This window comes from Cibotium barometz, chromosome 32 (assembly GCF_041138505.1).
Source record: "Cibotium barometz isolate CiBa-2024 chromosome 32, ASM4113850v1, whole genome shotgun sequence".
NCBI classification, from domain to species: domain Eukaryota; kingdom Viridiplantae; phylum Streptophyta; class Polypodiopsida; order Cyatheales; family Cibotiaceae; genus Cibotium; species Cibotium barometz.
The window spans coordinates 22,638,212-22,655,534 of NC_141077.1; the positions used below are offsets into that span (position 1 = coordinate 22,638,212).

Consider the following 17,323-nt stretch of genomic DNA (forward strand, 5'->3'; position numbering starts at 1 on the left):
ACTAAACATCTAGTTTTTGGGTAAATATCCATTTAGTGATTTTTCCAATTCAATTATCCAAGATTTTCTTTTTCCCACATAAATTCTCAACCTTAATTCATTAGGTAGAATTATGATGGAAATTCATCTTTTGACATTAGAATTTAATTCAAATCCATATTTTCTCAATTATCATGGAAATTCATCTTTTAACTAAAATATCAATACCTATTTTTTTTGAATATACTTGAAATCCTTCTTTTTTTCATTTCAATGAGTGCAATCCAATTTATCATGGGAATTCCTCTTTTCCCTAAATTAAATCTATTAAAAGTCTTCTTAAAAAATACATAAAAATAACCATTAATTCCTTTAAGCTAAAAATTCCACTTTTCTCATCTAAACATTTGAATTCCAATATAGTAGGAATTCCTCTTTTATCATTTAAACTTAAACTCTGTAAAAAGATAAATTTAATTAATTTTTTCTCTTAAAATTTAAATAAAAATCTCCATTAATTACTTTGCACTAGGAATTACACTTTCTTCATTTAATTAATTGGATTCCAATATGGTGGGAATTCCTCTTTCATCATAAAAATTTATCTATACAAAAAGATAAATTTAATTATATTTTCTCTTAAAAATTAAATAAAAATCTTCATTTATTCCTTTGCACTAGGAATTATACTTCCCTTATTTAAATATTGGATTTCAATATGGTGGGAATTCCTCTTTCATCATAAAAGTTTATTTATACAAAAAGATAAATTTAACTAAAATCTTTCATAAATTATACATTATTTTAGCATTCCAATTTTATTCTCTAAATCATTGGAATACATGAACTTCAATTGTCTTGGGGATTACTCTTTTAACATAAAAATAAATGACCAAAAATTTCTCTTTTTCCTAATTTACTAATTATGCATAATCATAAAAATAAATTTCTTCATGATTACAATGAGAATCATTCAATTAATCTAGGATGATAATTTCTAGAATATGGTAGAAAGTCCTCTTTTCATATTATGAATGAAAATATTTTATGTGTTTATTTTATAAAAATTTTGCCATAGCTCCGCTGCTATTACTGATAATTCTCAATTTAATTGAGAGAATGAAGTTTAATATGATTAGTATGATTAGAATGACCACTAATTGGATCATTATCCAATTATGGATTGATTCATAATTTCTCTATGAAATAAATATCATAAAAGCATTAAAAAGCCATTATTTTGGCCTCTAAATTAAACAAGTATAAAAATTACTTTTGGATTAGAGAAATGCCTGATGAGAAGCTTCATTTGGATTGAGAATAGGTCATAGGAATGACCTTTCTTTGGGGGGAGAGAGAGAAATGCTTAAAAACCATTAAAATTAAACATAAATGGAAATTTATGTGTTTTTCCAATTGATTTTCGCCCCTTTCTTTGGTTTACTGTGTGCTGTTAGCCGCCGTGCTTTCCAACACTTACTCAAAAGCTTATTGTAATAGCTTAAACATTAAAGATTTATGTTCTAAAGCTTATAATATAAAGCTTCATTATACATACTTTAAAGCTTATATTATTAAAGCTTACAGTTTGATACTCAAAAGATTATTGATATAAGGCTTGAATTAAAAAGCTTTAAACATTTTCCCTCCTCATATATTTTGTTACCCAAAAAAAGTTCCCAAAAGCGGGTTAAAAAATCTTCCTATTCAAAAGCTTTAAATTTATTGCCGAGAGACACTTGTGTAGGATCTGGTCTATGCCTCTTTTGTAGAGCTATCCGGCAATCATAGTGAAGTTTCTGCTCCTTAAGGCAATCCTTTTCTTTCTGTCAGCAGTGTAGCCTTTTGAGAATGTTCCATCCTCTAGAAACTGCATCATATCATAATACCAATTTTCTTTGCTATTGTGATGAGTAGGTTAGTATCTAGGAGTTGGTCATCCACTCCATCTAGGGTAGGGTCTCCAAAATCCAGTTTGGACAGAAAGTATGCCACCACATTCTCTTTTCCAGGCGTGTGCTAGATGGTGAATTCAAACTCTTGCAGTAGAAGCATCCACCTTGCGATCTTTCCCTCCAATTAGGCTTTGTTCACCAAATAAATGAGGGCTTGATGGTGGTCCACGTGGAAAACAAATTTGTTTCCCAAGAGGTAGTGTTGGAACTTGTTCACAGCATAAATCATTGAGAGAGCCTCCCGCTCTGTTGTGCTATAGTTCCTTTCCGCCCTTGTGAGGGATTTTCTAGCATAATTAATGGGTTTCAGATACCCCTCTTGCTTCTCTTGCATCAGTGCACTGCCCACTTCTTTGTCTGAAGCACCTACGTATACATGAAGCATTTCATTCTAGTCTGGGGTGGTTACCACTGGTGCAGTTGCCACCATTCTCTTTAGCCATTGGAATGCATCTTTCTTGGTAAGTGCATACAATGGGTTAGCCTCATGTGTTAAATATTTTAGAAATCTAGCATGCCACTTAACCTTACCAAAGAGCCTCTCTAGTTGCTTAATATTTTGAGGAGTAGACATTCTGGGTATGGCCTCTGCTTTAGTAGGATCTATGGACACTATGTATCCTAACAATGTTCTTGATCTTACTACAAATGCACACGGCTGGATTTAGCTTAAGCCTTGTATCTCTACATCTCTGCAGACACAACCTCAAATGATAGATGTGTTTTGCCTTATCACCAGACACACTGAAGTCATCTACAAAATCTTTCATGAAGTTTGTCAGGTAATCATAGAAAATCTTTTGCACCATTCTCTGAAAAGTAGTCGGTGCATTTTTCAAGCCGAACATCATGATAGTTGCCACGATGATATCCCATTCACTGATGAAGGCTATTTTATCCCTATCTTTTGGCGTCATTTTTACATGGTTGTACCCACTGGATCCATCGAGAAATGAGTACATTTCCTTCCCGGCTACCTCATCCAGCAAAAAGTCCATAAACGGAAGTGGAAAGGGATCCGAGGACGGTTGCGGCATTTAGGTTACGGTAGTCCACACAAATTCTGATATTCATGTTCTTTTTGGGCACTACCAAAATTGGGGATATCCAAGCAACTTTCTCTACTCCAATAGCATGTAGCTATAGTGTGAAATGGTAGGTGAGTAGTTATGATCCTCTACACAAGAGAGCATAACATAACTTAGCCCCCAAGCCTCCTTTGAGTGTGCCCCATGCCCCTATTATATAGGAGGGCCCTCAAGTGACTCTTGACTCTCCATTTCCCATGTGTGACCCTTGGATGCCTGACCCTAACCTTAACCCTTAAGGTTAGTCCTAACCCATGCTCCACTAGAGCTTGTTCCCATGCTTCCATGCTCACAAGCCTAATGTGGGTTAGCCTCCTCGTATATGCACATATAATGTGCATATAACATACTTCCCCTCTCTCAAAATATTGCACTCTTGCAATGAAAAGAAGGAGAACTGCACTGAACAATATCAACCGACTCCCAAGTCGAATCCTCTATTTTCCTATCTTTCCACCTAATTTTAACCTCAAGGATTAGTCAACTACAAAGTTTCCTTTCCCTAAATTCAAGTACCTTATCAGGTTCATGTGGAACGTAGGATAAATCTTCAACTTCAACGAGTTCTTGAGGAGTAACTGTGTTATCCTTACCTCCTAGTTTCCCTTTCAATCTATCGATATGAAAGACTGGATAAACTCTGACAAGTGGAGGTAGTTTTAGTTCATACGCAACCGTGCCAATCCAATGTATAACTCGAAATTGACCACAATATCTAGGAGATAAATTTGAGCATTTTCCTTTTGACAAAGTCTGAAAATATTTAGGAACTTTTAAATAAACCAACGCTCCTGGTTTAAAAGACCAAATTGAGAGTCCTCTATCAGCATAGAACTGTGTCCTATCCTGAGCACTCCTAATAGAATCCCGAGCTTCGGTCAAAACTTCGTGCATATCACACAAGAAATCCCTCGATGCATCAAGCTCGATGTTCTTAAGACCGACATCAATAGGTGCCCTGGGTTGATACCCATACATAAGCATGAAAACGGACTAAAACCAATAGCCGTATGTTTAAAATTGTTATAGGCAAATTTCATCATTGGAAGATATTTTTTCAAAATTGATACTTTTCCAGAGATATGCACGAAACATATCCTCTACAATCTGATTCATATGCTCTGTTTGTCCATCACACTACGGATGATCATAGGAATTCATACTCAAAGTAATTTTGTCATTGTAAACCATTCAGAATAAAGTAGGAAAACATGGCATTATAAAAGCAGGAACCAGGGATTCATCAGTGCCCCGATGTACCCACATCTGCACATGGAATTATCGACGTCTCGAGTTATCCATATCAATATAGAGAGTCATCAACATCTCGATGAGTCACATATGTTCATCCGTAAACCTATTAGGTTGACTGTATAAATCACCTAAAGTACAGAACTAGAGAAAGAAATGCTAACAAAGGAAAAATCCAAATTTTCTTAATCCGAACAACACAACAAGATAAACTCATTGAACTCTAAAGAAAGAGATTTCAACAAATGAAAATACCGACGAGATTACACTCATCAAAACATACAGGCTATAGATAAAAGAAATTTATCTAGACAATGCCTACATAATTATAACTTCAAGTGAATTCAAAAAATGAGATTATCTTTGAATGTTGAGGTCAACATGCTAAGTGATGTAAGCAAGCAACAATCTTGAGCCCAAATTATCCCATAAGATAATATATATGAGGGATTGCTAGCGTCCCATACATACCTTAACAATTTTATATATGAGGGATTGCTAGCGTCCCATACCACCATGAACCACCCATACATACCTTAACAATTTGAAGCTCCCTCGTATGCCGTCTAGGAAAATATGAATAAAATCCTGTATAAAAGGAATAAAATGGCCTTATCCCAGACTTTCACATACTAAAACCTATCTCTATATTCCTGAGACCACATCAAGGAATAACCCTTATCGAGTACATCATTAGAAAAGAAATTAAATTATTGGCGCCTTTCTAATGATAACTACCCAATAAACACAATAAAGCTAGGGTAGAAAAATAACTCACCTAGATACATAAGCAACTTGGTATCCGAGTTGGAATATGTGCAAGAGTACAAGCAATATACTCCAAAATTAAGTGCAAAAATTGAAGGCAAATGCTACCCTCAAAGCACAAGATATTATCCAAAAGATCAAAAGATCCTTATACAACCATGGATAAAAGCATAAAAGCTCCTCAAATCCATGAAAACCATAGTTGATTATAAAAATCAATGCATGCCATTTAATGGACATTAATCATTCCAAAAGAAGTATTAAAATTGGTGGCCAACTCATCAATCCGGAGTATATGAACGTGGTGTCGTTCAAGCAAAACTCTAAAGTAAGTAAGTGAAACACATGTGTGTAGCACTGAATAAGAAACCCCTAGACACAAGTGATCTAGGCAGAACCTAATGAGTCTATATAAAACTTGGAAAACATCCAATAAAATCCACCAAAATATACCGATCAACTAACCCATGATAGAATTTATCTTAGGCTTAAGAAATTAAGCATAGACCACACTTAAACAAGTGCAAAATAAATTATCATGGAGAAGTGTCAAAGGTGAAACACACTTTGAACACAGATTATAGCCATCATTGAAAAACTTAAGGAACATGTCCAAAAAGAATGGCTAAACAATGGTAAAAAATCATGCAAACATCGTTTAGAATTAATCCAAACAGAAATAACTATTAATATGAGGTATAATCATATTAATAATATGCGAATAACTCGCATCTATCTAATGTTAGTACGAGAAAACGTACTTCAATATTAAATAACCCTCGAAAATATTAAATTCTCGAGAAAAAGAATTATCATGATTTTTTTTCTAATTTTTCCTAATTTTATAGGGCCTCAAAATAATATAATTTTGAATTCCACCAAACTTATCTTATGACATTCCAAACCTATATTTTTACAAAAAAAAATAGCAATTTAATTTGCCAAAATATCATTGATGTTTAATAAATACCAATTTTTCAGGATTTCTAAAAAATCCCTAATTTTTTCTGAGAATCCCATTGTTCAAGAAATTTCCAATTCCGCCCGACAATTCTCAAATCCAATGAAAATTTATAATTTTAATGGATTTTTCAAATTTCTGGGTCAAATATATTTTTAAAGGAATTTGAATGGTCACGGGTGCGCGAATGGACACGGGCGCCCGAATGGACACACCACATGCCAAACACCAACCCCACATTTTCCAAAAATTTAAAATAACCTTTGTCTAATTTTTCACTAATTTTCAAGAATTTTTTAAAATTTTTAATTAACCCCGAACGCATTTAGAATACGAACGGTCAAAAAATTTCAGAATCCCAACGGTTTTCCTGGAATACGGAAAGCCAACAGTTTCGGGAAAATGAAAAGACAAAAAAAAATCGGAATGTGAAAGGTCAAAAGTTTCCGGAATCCGAAAGGTCAAAAGATTTTCCGGAATTCGGAAAACCAAAAGGTTTCCCGGGAATGCGAAAAGCCAAAAGATTTCCTGGAAGATGAAAAGCCAAAAAGCTTGAAGAGAAAATTTTAGAAAAAACCAAAGATTTTTTTCCTCAAATTTCATATTTTCTCCTATTTTTCCAAGCTTTGAAAAGCTTTTTTTTAAATAGATAAAAAACTCTTTTAAAAAAAATAAAAAATAAAAAAATTTAATTAAAGCTTTTAAGATTTAATAACAAGCTTTGGAAAATTTTTTAGGGGGGGGCGATTTTCGCCCGCAGGCTGCGCTGCAGCCTCTCCCCCTACGTGAAAATCATCAACACAAATCAACAAAATAACATCTTTATTAGTAAATATTAAAATGTACTTCAAAAAATACCAAAAATTACAATAAAGAAGAAAAATAACAATAATTAACTAGAGATTGCTTTGATACCACTGTTAAAACCCTAAGATCTCTCTAGATAATTGTTATGCAAAAACATGCATAAATCAGGCATAAACTCATCGACCCGACCACCTGCGAGCCCAAGGGATGCACACATGAAATATAATGAAATACATCATACCTTTACCTTGATGTCCGATACCACCATCAAGAGGTATAACTCCAATCCAATAGCATGTAGCTATAGTGTGAAATGGTAGGTGAGTAGTTATGATCCTCTACACAAGAGAGCACAACATAACCTAGCCTCCAAGCCTCCTTTGAGTGTGCCCCATGCCCCTATTATATAGGAGGGCCCTCAAGTGACTCTTGACTCTCATGTGTGACCCTTGGGATGCCTGTCCCTAACCTTAACCCTTAAGGTTAGTCCTAACCCATGCTCCAATAGAGCTTGTTCCCATGCTCCCATGCTCACAAGCCTAATGTGGGTTAGCCTCCTAGTATATGCACACATAATGTGCATATAACAATCAAAGCCTTCTAACATATTGAATGTCTCTGCATTTGGCCTTTGAGCTGGTGTTCCTGATCCCCTTACATCGGAAAGATCAACATGGAATTTTCGCTTCCCCTTTCTAATATAGATTCTATTTCTACCCCAGTCCTGCTTTACGTTGCCATGTCTCAAGACCAGGGCCTTCCCAATAATACTTGCTAAGTCCTGGTGTGGTTTTCAATGGTTATGACCACCAAGTTGACCTTGAAGTCTACTTGTTTGATTTTCATTTGGACATTTTCGATAATTCCTTTAGGAACCACCATTCTATTATCTGTCATTCTTATGTTGAATGGAATGGGCTCTCATTTGAGACCCAATCCTACTGTAGTTTCCTTGGTAATAACATTTACTTTGGTCCACCATCTAGTATTGCATTATTGATGAGCACATTGTTCACTTGGATTGTAACTTTGGCCACTTCATCATCTCTATATGCTAGAGGTTCTGCAGCTTGCATTCTACTACATTCCGGGGTTTCTTCTTCTTCTGAGTGTTTCAATTCCTTGCTTAGTCCTCCTTCAATACCTGCCATCAATATTTTAGCCTTGAATCTTGGACATAAGTCTAGCACTTGTCTCAACAAAAACTGTCTATCTAGTAGCATTGATACTACATTGGTTTGCAACCATTCAACATCCTTCTTGCTTTCTTCCAAGCGGATTTCATTGTTGTGCTCTGCACGCATCTTGTGCCGATTTTCACTTGCTTCCATGAGCCATCTTGTTGCTTGCCTTGCCTTCTTTCTATTTCCTTAGTGGTTTGAATCCTCAACTTCTCATATTGTTCCCAGTCTCCACAGCTGCCTTCTTGTGGGCTTGGGGTGAGTCCCGATTAGCAGAGTTATTACTACACTGGATTCATTTGCTTTAGCCCTTGTGGACTGCCAAGATGTCTTGAACCTCCATCTGTATGTCATTCGCCTGCATCATGTTGGTGGATTTTCCTTGAGTTGCATCGATTCCGCCTGTCTTTCTTCATCATGTTTTTTCTTCATGGCACATTCCACCTTGGTGTGCCCAGGCTATTGACAATAGTAGGATGTGAAGGTTGTAGAACCGCCGGCATGTCCTTGGCTTCTTCTTCCTAAGTAATTTTCGCGGCCTTTGCTCCTATACCTTCCCATTCATGGGGGTCTTCTTTCTGTTCCTTCCATGCTATTCACCATGGGAGCTCTATTTTTCATGTTGTACGTGCAGTTCCATGTACTATGATTGTATATGTTACAAATGGTACATGTTGGTGGTAACCGGGCATTCCTCCTTAAGGTGGCCTTCCTATTTGCATTGAGATTAGAACACATTTTTACGGAATTCTGAGCTTTTTGCTCTTTTTCATCTCTTGCATGAGCTGCTTCACCTGCAACACGTTCTTTGGGACTCATTTTTGCCTTCACAGTTTTCTTCTTTTTGTCCTTCCTTTTCTTCACTGCCACCTGGAGTGTCTTTTGAGGTGTCACTTGAATCACCCTCCTCAGTGTCACTTTTCCTGGGCTTCCTCTTTTGTCTTCTTTCTCGACTTCTTTTTTCTACCATTTTGCCCAGCTCGACTAGTTCCTCAAACTCCTCTTCAGTTTTTCCACCTGCTTTGTGTTACTGCTGCAAGGTTTTCCGGCTTAAGCCCTTGGACAAACCAATCTGCAACTACTTGCATTGAGAGTCAAGTTTGTTCCGCCACTCTTTGCCTTAAGATCAATAGTTTTGTTGCATAGGCCTCTACATCCATGTCTTCTTATCATCAGAGCTCTCTCATTTGATCCATAGTTAAGTTGCAGAATTTATCTTGTGAAATCTCCCTAGAAAAGCAATCGTAACCTCTTCATAAGTTTGGAAATGGTTGTCTTGGTATCTTGATACCCACTCAGTGGCTCTTTCTTTGAAGGTGTTCATGAAAGCATCTTTGCGGATGCTTTGGCTCTTCCACATCCCGAGGTCTGGCCACTTAGTATTGCTCAAGACTCCTTAGAACACCGAGAAATTTTTGGCTAATAATGCCATGGCTCCCTTGAACCTTTTCTGAGGGTTTTGTTGTTGTGGTTGTTCTTCTTGGTTTTGTTGCTTCACCCTTCTTGGGCTTCTTGGACCTGGACTGTACACAGCTTCTAGCTCTTAGAACTCCTTTTCTTGGTCTAAATTGTGCTTGAAATCTGACGCTTCGTGTAAGGGTGTAGAGTTTTCGCACTATCTTCCTAGTTGGAACAGCGCGAGACACTCCCAGATGCGAGCTTCCCAGAGGAAGGCATTGCTTTTCTCCATTTGTAGGTTCACAATCATGCAAAAGGCATGCTTGAATCCATTTTTGCTGGTTGGGTTATGTGGTGAAAGGTCCTCCGCACACCGACCTTCCCAGAAAATCCCCTCCATGTTATGGCTTCTTCGCAGACTTGTTTTAGGAATCTATTTCTAGAAAGATCAGTTTGAGCGGAACCAGAACTTTCTTTTTCAGAGTTTCCTTTGTCTGAAGGTGCAGAATGCTACTTAGCGGATTTGAGATTTCTGGCCTAGTTGCGGTAGAGGTTTCCCTCAATAGGAAGTTTTCAAGCAGAGTTACGGTGGAGTTTCCTCCAATAGGATGTTTTCGAGCGGAGTTGCAGTAGAGTTGTTTCCCCAATAGGATCGCCAGGTGTTTCTCGCCAATTTCTCTCTCCAGCGGAATGGAAAGACAATGGTCTCAGGTGACAGAACAATCAACAGGCAATGCCGTGGGAGGGCTGTAGCCACTTGGTAGAGCTTCTGGATTCAAACACCAACTCTAGAGTCGTCATGGGGACACTCAGGACACTACTCTACTTATGAACTCCACACACTCTCACTCCGCTACGCAACTCTCTCACGCTCTCCTTTCTCATTTAATGATCTCATGGAAGGAGGTGTTGGCACACACTAAAGGGAAGCCTTCAAATCAACAAGGTTGCAATTGAATTCTATGGTGGCAGGTGAGCTGTTGGCTACTTCACGACTTCCGGAGCGGCATGACAAACTTGTTGAGCGACTAAAATTCAATAGAATGGCTCGATTGGGACTAGTGAGAATTATGGATACTTTGTTTCCACGTAAAGGCTACTTATTGTCTTTTCAAAAAATTTGTCAATATTTTCGGGTTCCACATGGATATATACAGTTATGAGAGAAGGTGAGGGCAAGCCTTACACCGTTTGGTGATATTCCTTGTTTGGAGAATCAGCAACCTTGGTTAGATTGGGCATTAGCGTACAACAAATCAAGTGTACCATATGATTGTGGAAGATAAGCGCTGGATCAATGAGAAGGCTAATAATATTGTATGCAACATCATGAAAAGCAGAGCTTGGTGGAAGGAAAAAATCTTACAGGGCTAGTGGTCTAAGATTCCATATCAAGGGAAGGTGTTCCTATGGTGCATGCTAATTGGAGGCCTACCATTGGGGGACCAATTGTGAAAGCGGAGGATTGCTTTTGATAATTGTGTATTTTGTACTACATGCGTGGAAACATGCCCACATCTTTTCATTTCATGTCCGGTGGTAAAGAAGGTGTGGGATTTCCTTTCTCGCGCATGGATTCCGTTGATAGATAGGCTTGTAAAGGTTAAAGACTGGTTTTTTTGGCAAGATTCCAAGTGGGCCGAATAACCTGGAACATTCAGTTTTTTTTCATTTTTTCAGGTGGATAGGTTTATGGCATATCTGGTTAACTAGGAATGGGGTATTACAACTCACTTAAGTTGTATAAAAGGGCTACTATTGTGACAAGTCTCTTCCTTGTGGTCAGCTCATTTGGTGAAGAATGACACGACTATATATTGGATGAGGGTACTTTGAGTTGCACCTGTGGTTTGGAGTAATTAGTGAAAAAAAATTAGTACATCATAATATGACGGCCATGTGGCCATTTGTAAAATAATTTTGGTAATATATCTTCTATTACGAAGAGAGAGAGAGAGAGAGAGAGAGAGAGAGAGAGAGAGAGATTTCTAGCAAGGGAAAGATAGTGTATCAAGGAGAGAGACAGATTTCTACTTGGGATACAAAGGGGGGGGAGAGAGAGAGAGAGAGATTTCTTGCAGGTAATAGGAGAAAGAGAGAGAGAGAGAGGGAGAGAGAGAGAGCATGAAGGTTGAGGGAGATCAATGGGCTCGTAGCATGGAGGGAAATTTCAAAATCTCTCTTTCACGTAGATGTACAAGAATGTAGATTTTGTTTTTTTAGAATTACAATTTTTAAAATAACTGTTCACCGTCCAAAAGGTAAAATCCACTTTCCTTTAAAAGAAAGTTTGTATCGGGTGAGGCTGGCGGATATTGGGGGGTGGGCTTACCCCTTGTAACTAACAACAGGCAAACCCCCATTGCTCTAAGCGGACTAGAGTTGTGTATCCCCTTGTCAAACGGCCTAAGTCTCATGATAAAATCAAATGTCTCTTAAGAGCCCTCCTAGTGTGCAATCCCTACCAATTATGGCCTTGTATTAGGCCATCACTCCCCATATGTCTGATGAAAAATGAAGCCCTCGTAGGCCATCACTCCCCATATCATGTCTGATGAAAACTACAGCCCTTATAGGCACTGTTGGAATTGGAAGACCCTAAAATGTACACAATAACCCCAAAGCAAATAGGGAAAACCCTAAAATGCACACGCACCCTCTCACCCTCCCAAAATAAAGAGAAGAACCGTAAATCTCAAAGGCAAACTCTAGCATAACAAAGACAAAAATCCTTAAATACATGGCACTTATGAAACCCCACCCCAAAACATTCAGATATATCCAAAAATGCAAAGCAACCATGAGATAACTGCAAAGAATAATCCTAAAATGTGTGTGTGTGTGTGTGTGTGTGAGAGAGAGAGAGAGAGAGAGAGAGAGAGAGAGATTCTTTGCTTCAATGAATTCTTCAGAGGTGAAGGGAAGACTCAGCCACACTGATAATCCAGTCGTCCACATTGATAATCCAGTTGTCCCATCCACCAAACCAACACTGATAATCCGGTCACCCCGTCCACCAAACCAACACCATAGTTCTCCTCTCACAGAGCTAGAAACAACTTCCGAGCTATCAAGTAACTATACAGAAAAACATTCTTGTTGGGCCACTGCAATGGAAGCACTTACCTACTATGAGTTCCACAAATGTTGTGCATGGATAGGTGAATGGGTGGTGGATACAAACTTTTCAGGCCGTACAACTCCTTCACTCTTTCCTACATGATGGTGTACCTCCTCCTGTATGTGGAGCTTCGGTTGTCTAGCCAGGCAACGATGTCTTGGAAGACCGTTTGTATGTTGTCGTCCGGCTCACCGGAAGTGAGGCCATGCCACATGCCTGGGTACAATTTCATCTCCTTGTCAAAGCTCAATGCTGAGGTAAAGAGAGCTTTGCTGATGGAAGGGTCTGTCACGATGTCGGCCTCGCCATGCAGCACTAAGAAAGGTAATGTCACCTGCATGATTTGTTGAATTCACACTAAGCAATAATGAAAACTGTGTGTGTGTGTGTGTGTGAGAGAGAGAGAGAGAGAGAGAGAGAGAGTGAGGCGGAGACGGAGTCGCTTTACGTTGACTTAGAGGGTTATACACCCAATCGATGGAGAGACTTGAACCCAGGTGGGTTCGTGTCATCCCAAGGGCAATTCCACTAGTCGATCTACCACACTTGGTTGATAGAAAGAGAGGGAGAGAGAGAGAGAGAGAGAGAGTCACCTCCTCAAGTCTCTGCTCCAAATCTACGCTGACCTTGAGCATCTCTAAAGCCGTTTTGAGACGAGGTCTATCTTGATAGATATAAGGGTTCTCCCTTATCTGCAAAAACACCATGCATATTTTATAAGGTCCAAGCTTGGCATCAAGCTCAGAACCCCTCCTTTGCGGCTTCAAAAGAGAATATTACCAAAACTAAATGCAATTCCAAAGCATATGTTTTCTTCAGTCTGGCTCAGATTGACATTGCATTTAATCTAAAGATGAGCTCTAGACAGCTCATGTAAACATTCCTTACCTCTTGTCTCTTCTTGGGATCTTTGAAGGCAGCCTCAATCACATCCTTGGTGGGTACTATCTTCCACGTAGGGAAGGCAGAACTTAACTTTATCAAAATGCTCTCGATAAGCGGATGCGTTTTCGACTCCTTAGATATCTGCTTCAGACAACAAAAAGGCATTTCAATCACTATTATGCAGGGGCAAGGGTTAATAAGATTTTGATGCAATGGCTGGTGGATGGTGATGTGGAGCTTATGAGAAAGCTAGAGGATGAGCTTCTCATATATCGGAAAAGCAGCCACATGTTTGGAAGGGCAACAACAAAACTCAAAGACATATAATCAAGATTGAAGTAAATGAGTATCTCACCTTGCACATGGGTGCAAGGTGAGAAATATAATCAAGATTGAAGTAAATGAGTATCTCACCTTGCACATGGGTGCCACAAGAACCGCTCCATTCCAATTCATGGGTTCTCTTCTGTGGATGAGTAGAGCGACCGCACCTCCCATGGACTCCCCATAGAGAAACCTCGGGAGGTTGTTGTACTCCTCCAAATCTGGAGCCAAAATAATGTTAGTATATATATGTATATAATTGATCCCCATAGCCCTAAGAGAAAACCCAATACTTAATAGCTTCCAATTGAGGAGAGGAAGACCCTGAGAACCTTAATCAAGTTATGTGGAGTCATAATTATAAACCCATAATTAAGATTAATAATTATGAACTAATCAATACATCAAGCTTTACCTCTGACAGTTCTGGAGAAGATGACGCAGTCATTGACAAGGTCATGGAAGCTTTGGATGTAACACCTCCGGCCTTCGGATCTTCCATGCCCCTCATAGTCTATTCCAAACACTGCATACCCAGCTTCTGCCAGCCTTGAGCCAGTGCCTGTGTTGCATTGATATATTATCATCAATTTAAACTCTCAAAAGAATAATTGGCGCGAAGGTTATTCAATTAGACAAATTGAAATAATGTCGAGAGAAAATCAGAATAGTAGTACAAATTACCTTTCATGAAGATGCTGCACTCCATTCCATAGCCTGCAATTCCAATGGTCAGATAAAGATATTTTGCAATTGTAAATCTCTCTCTCTCTCTCTCTCTCTCTCTATATATATATATATATATATATATATATATATATATATATAGCCTGCAATTCCAATGGTCAGATAAAGATATTTTGCAATTGTAAATCTCTCTCTCTCTCTCTCTCTCTATATATATATATATATATATATTATTATTATTATTATTATAAATAGAGATATATTATATATATATATATATATATACAGATAACTATTTTGCAATTCTAAGTAGATTACTCAATGAATTTGTGTGTGTCTGAGTAAGAGTGTCTCTCTCTCACACACACACACACACACACACACACACATATATATATATATATATATATATATATATATATATTATAATATATATCTACTATTATATATATATATATATATATATATATATATATATTGATAACTATTTTGCAATTCTAAGTAGATTACTCAATGAATTTGTGTGTGTATGAGAAAGTCTCTCTCTCTCTCAGACACACACACACACACACACACACATAATTTTTGTGTTTTAAAGCCTGTTCAAGACATTGCAAAATGAGATACCATGGCATAGAAAAACAAGGGCTTTGGTTTTGCGTTGCGCAGGCAACCATCTGCAAGTGAAGAGTTTTGACCCTCTAGAGCTCAACACGAATTCCTGCAAATGCAGAAAACAACACACAAGAAAGCCCATTAATCCACAGCTCGAAATACCCCGAAGTTTTTATTTATTTTAAAAGCACAATTGAGATTTCAACATGACAGCCAATTCATAAAACACCCTAGAAATGTCACGTTATGGTAAAGCCAGATCAATTTAAGCAAAAATAATCCACACCTCTTCATATTTTACAGGAGCGTCTCCCATCTACAAAAACAGTGTGTGTGTGTGTGAGAGAGAGAGAGAGAGAGAGAGAGAGGGGCTTATTTGCCTTGGAAATTTTGCTGTTAATAAGAATGGAGAAAAGATTAAAAAGCAGAAAAAAGAGAGAGAGGAGGGGGGCTTATTTGCCTTGGAAATTTTGCTGTTAATAAGAATAGAGAAAAGATTAAAAAGCAGAAAAAAGAGAGAGAGAGGGGGGGGCTTATTTGCCTTGGAAATTTTTCTGTTAATAAGAATGGAGAAAAGATTAAAAAGCAGAAAAAAGCTCGACATCGCGCGCACCCCACGCACCGATCGGATTTAAATATAAAAAGTCGGAATGCATCATTACGTATAATTAGCGCTTCCTAATTTTTCGTTTATTATCCGCGCACATTTTTCTGAATATATAGTACTGTTGGCACTTAGTCAGTTTTCTAGTCTTGAGATTATTTATGATTTTTTTTTAAATTTTTAAAAACACCTGCCCACACAACTACTTTCTGCTTTTTTTGGTGAGTGGTGGGCTGCCTTTTTTTTTTTTGCTTTTTTAACAATCGAGATTTTTAATTTATTTTATAGAGGATCGTTTAACCCTCCACTAAACTCAAAGGCCAATTGAACGACTGCAATTTTAAAATGGCACCAAAATGTTTTCTGCATTTTCATTTCTAAGGTTTCATTTTAGTATATTTTAGTATGTAGTGAGTAATGCTTGAAAAAGAAGGGTTTTCTTTTCCTCTTTCACATTTTTTCCAGACATTCCCAATTCCCAAAAAAATAACCTAAAGAATGATTTTCACCTTGATAAAAGCAATAAAAAGACAACCGTAATGCAATAAATTGCTCATCAAATGTTCAAGATTTTTAGTAAGTGGAGAGAAATTGAACTCATCAATTATATTTTAAAACGAGTTGAATTTCAGACTCACATGGGTCTACCTGATGTAATGGTTTTACTTGTTACTTTTAGTTCTTTTGGTTGAAATTAAGTTCCTTCTTTTAAAAAGCTTTTTGTATGGAATACAGTTCCCCTCTTGTTTCACTTGTTATTTTTAGTGCCTTTGGTTGAAATACTTGTTACTTTTAGTTCCTTTCGTTGAAATTAAGCTTCTTCGTTTAAAAAGCTTTTTGTAAGGGATACAGTCCACCTCGCCCATTCTTATCGAGACTTTAGGGAAGTAAGGGCCTTCCCTACTTTCTCCATAGCCTCAGTAATGTGTGAATAAGTTGGAAAAAGAGGGGATGAGTCAGCTAATGCAGAAACTGCAGATAAGCATCGCTTAATTTCTATATGTACTAGGGGAGCCTTCAAGCATACTAGGGTAACCTAACTTATGATTCATAAGATGCAGGTCAGCATTGGTGAGGATTTGAAGCCTAAACTGCTCAAATTTGGACCTGAAACTAGAAGATGGCACCTTAGGGAGAAGCAAGTGGATCATACATTTGTGGCATACATAGAAAATCCTGTTCGAACCAGACCTACGGTTAAAATCTGGCCAAAAATGGGGGACATATCGGAAAAGCAAACTCCTAGAGGGTGTACTACTGAGGCTATGATGGAAGCTTGCATCCAATTGGGGTATCAGATTTCTTGGGGCCAATCCAATTTTGTTTTGGAGGATGATGGAATCTGCTGTGTAATCTTCTGAATGAAGTGGAATGTTGTAATTAGGGGGTGTGTTGAGTTTGTAGACTTGGTTGGTTTAAAAGGTCTAGTTGTAAAATCAGTTTTGAGGTAATATATATATACTTATTATTGGTCCCAAAAAAAAAAGAATGGGCGAGGTGGAAGGGAAACTAGCTGATTCTTCCGGAGGGTTAGGAGGAGGGAGGGGCATATGAAGAAACGTGTAAGATTTTTCACATAGCTCTGATTTAAGGATTTGTCATAAGGGTCTGATTTAAGGATTTGTCATAAGGCTCTGATTCATATAGCTCTGATTTAAGGATTTGTCATAAGGCTTATTTAAGGAATTTTCATATATGG

The 17,323-nt window shown here is 37.7% G+C and overlaps 1 protein-coding gene across 2 annotated transcripts; it reads right to left on the reverse strand.

The window, feature by feature from the left end:
• Window positions 1–12,287: 12,287 nt before the first annotated feature.
• LOC147619965 (caffeoylshikimate esterase-like) lies at window positions 12,288–15,700 on the reverse strand. Of its 2 annotated transcripts, none has more exons than XM_086772677.1 (8): window positions 15,643–15,700; window positions 15,033–15,126; window positions 14,403–14,435; window positions 14,134–14,280; window positions 13,809–13,939; window positions 13,398–13,535; window positions 13,103–13,201; window positions 12,288–12,843 (listed from the first exon to the last, which is right to left on the reverse strand). In XM_086772677.1, the coding sequence occupies exons 3-8, from the start codon at window positions 14,425–14,427 to the stop codon at window positions 12,604–12,606; spliced, it is 780 nt and encodes a 259-aa protein (XP_086628803.1). In that variant the 5' UTR covers window positions 14,428–14,435; window positions 15,033–15,126; window positions 15,643–15,700; the 3' UTR covers window positions 12,288–12,603. The 2 variants fall into 2 exon arrangements, with proteins under 2 accessions (XP_086628803.1, XP_086628802.1); XM_086772676.1 differs by lacking the exon at window positions 15,643–15,700 and adding an exon at window positions 15,307–15,495.
• Between the last annotated feature and the right edge of the window lie 1,623 nt (window positions 15,701–17,323).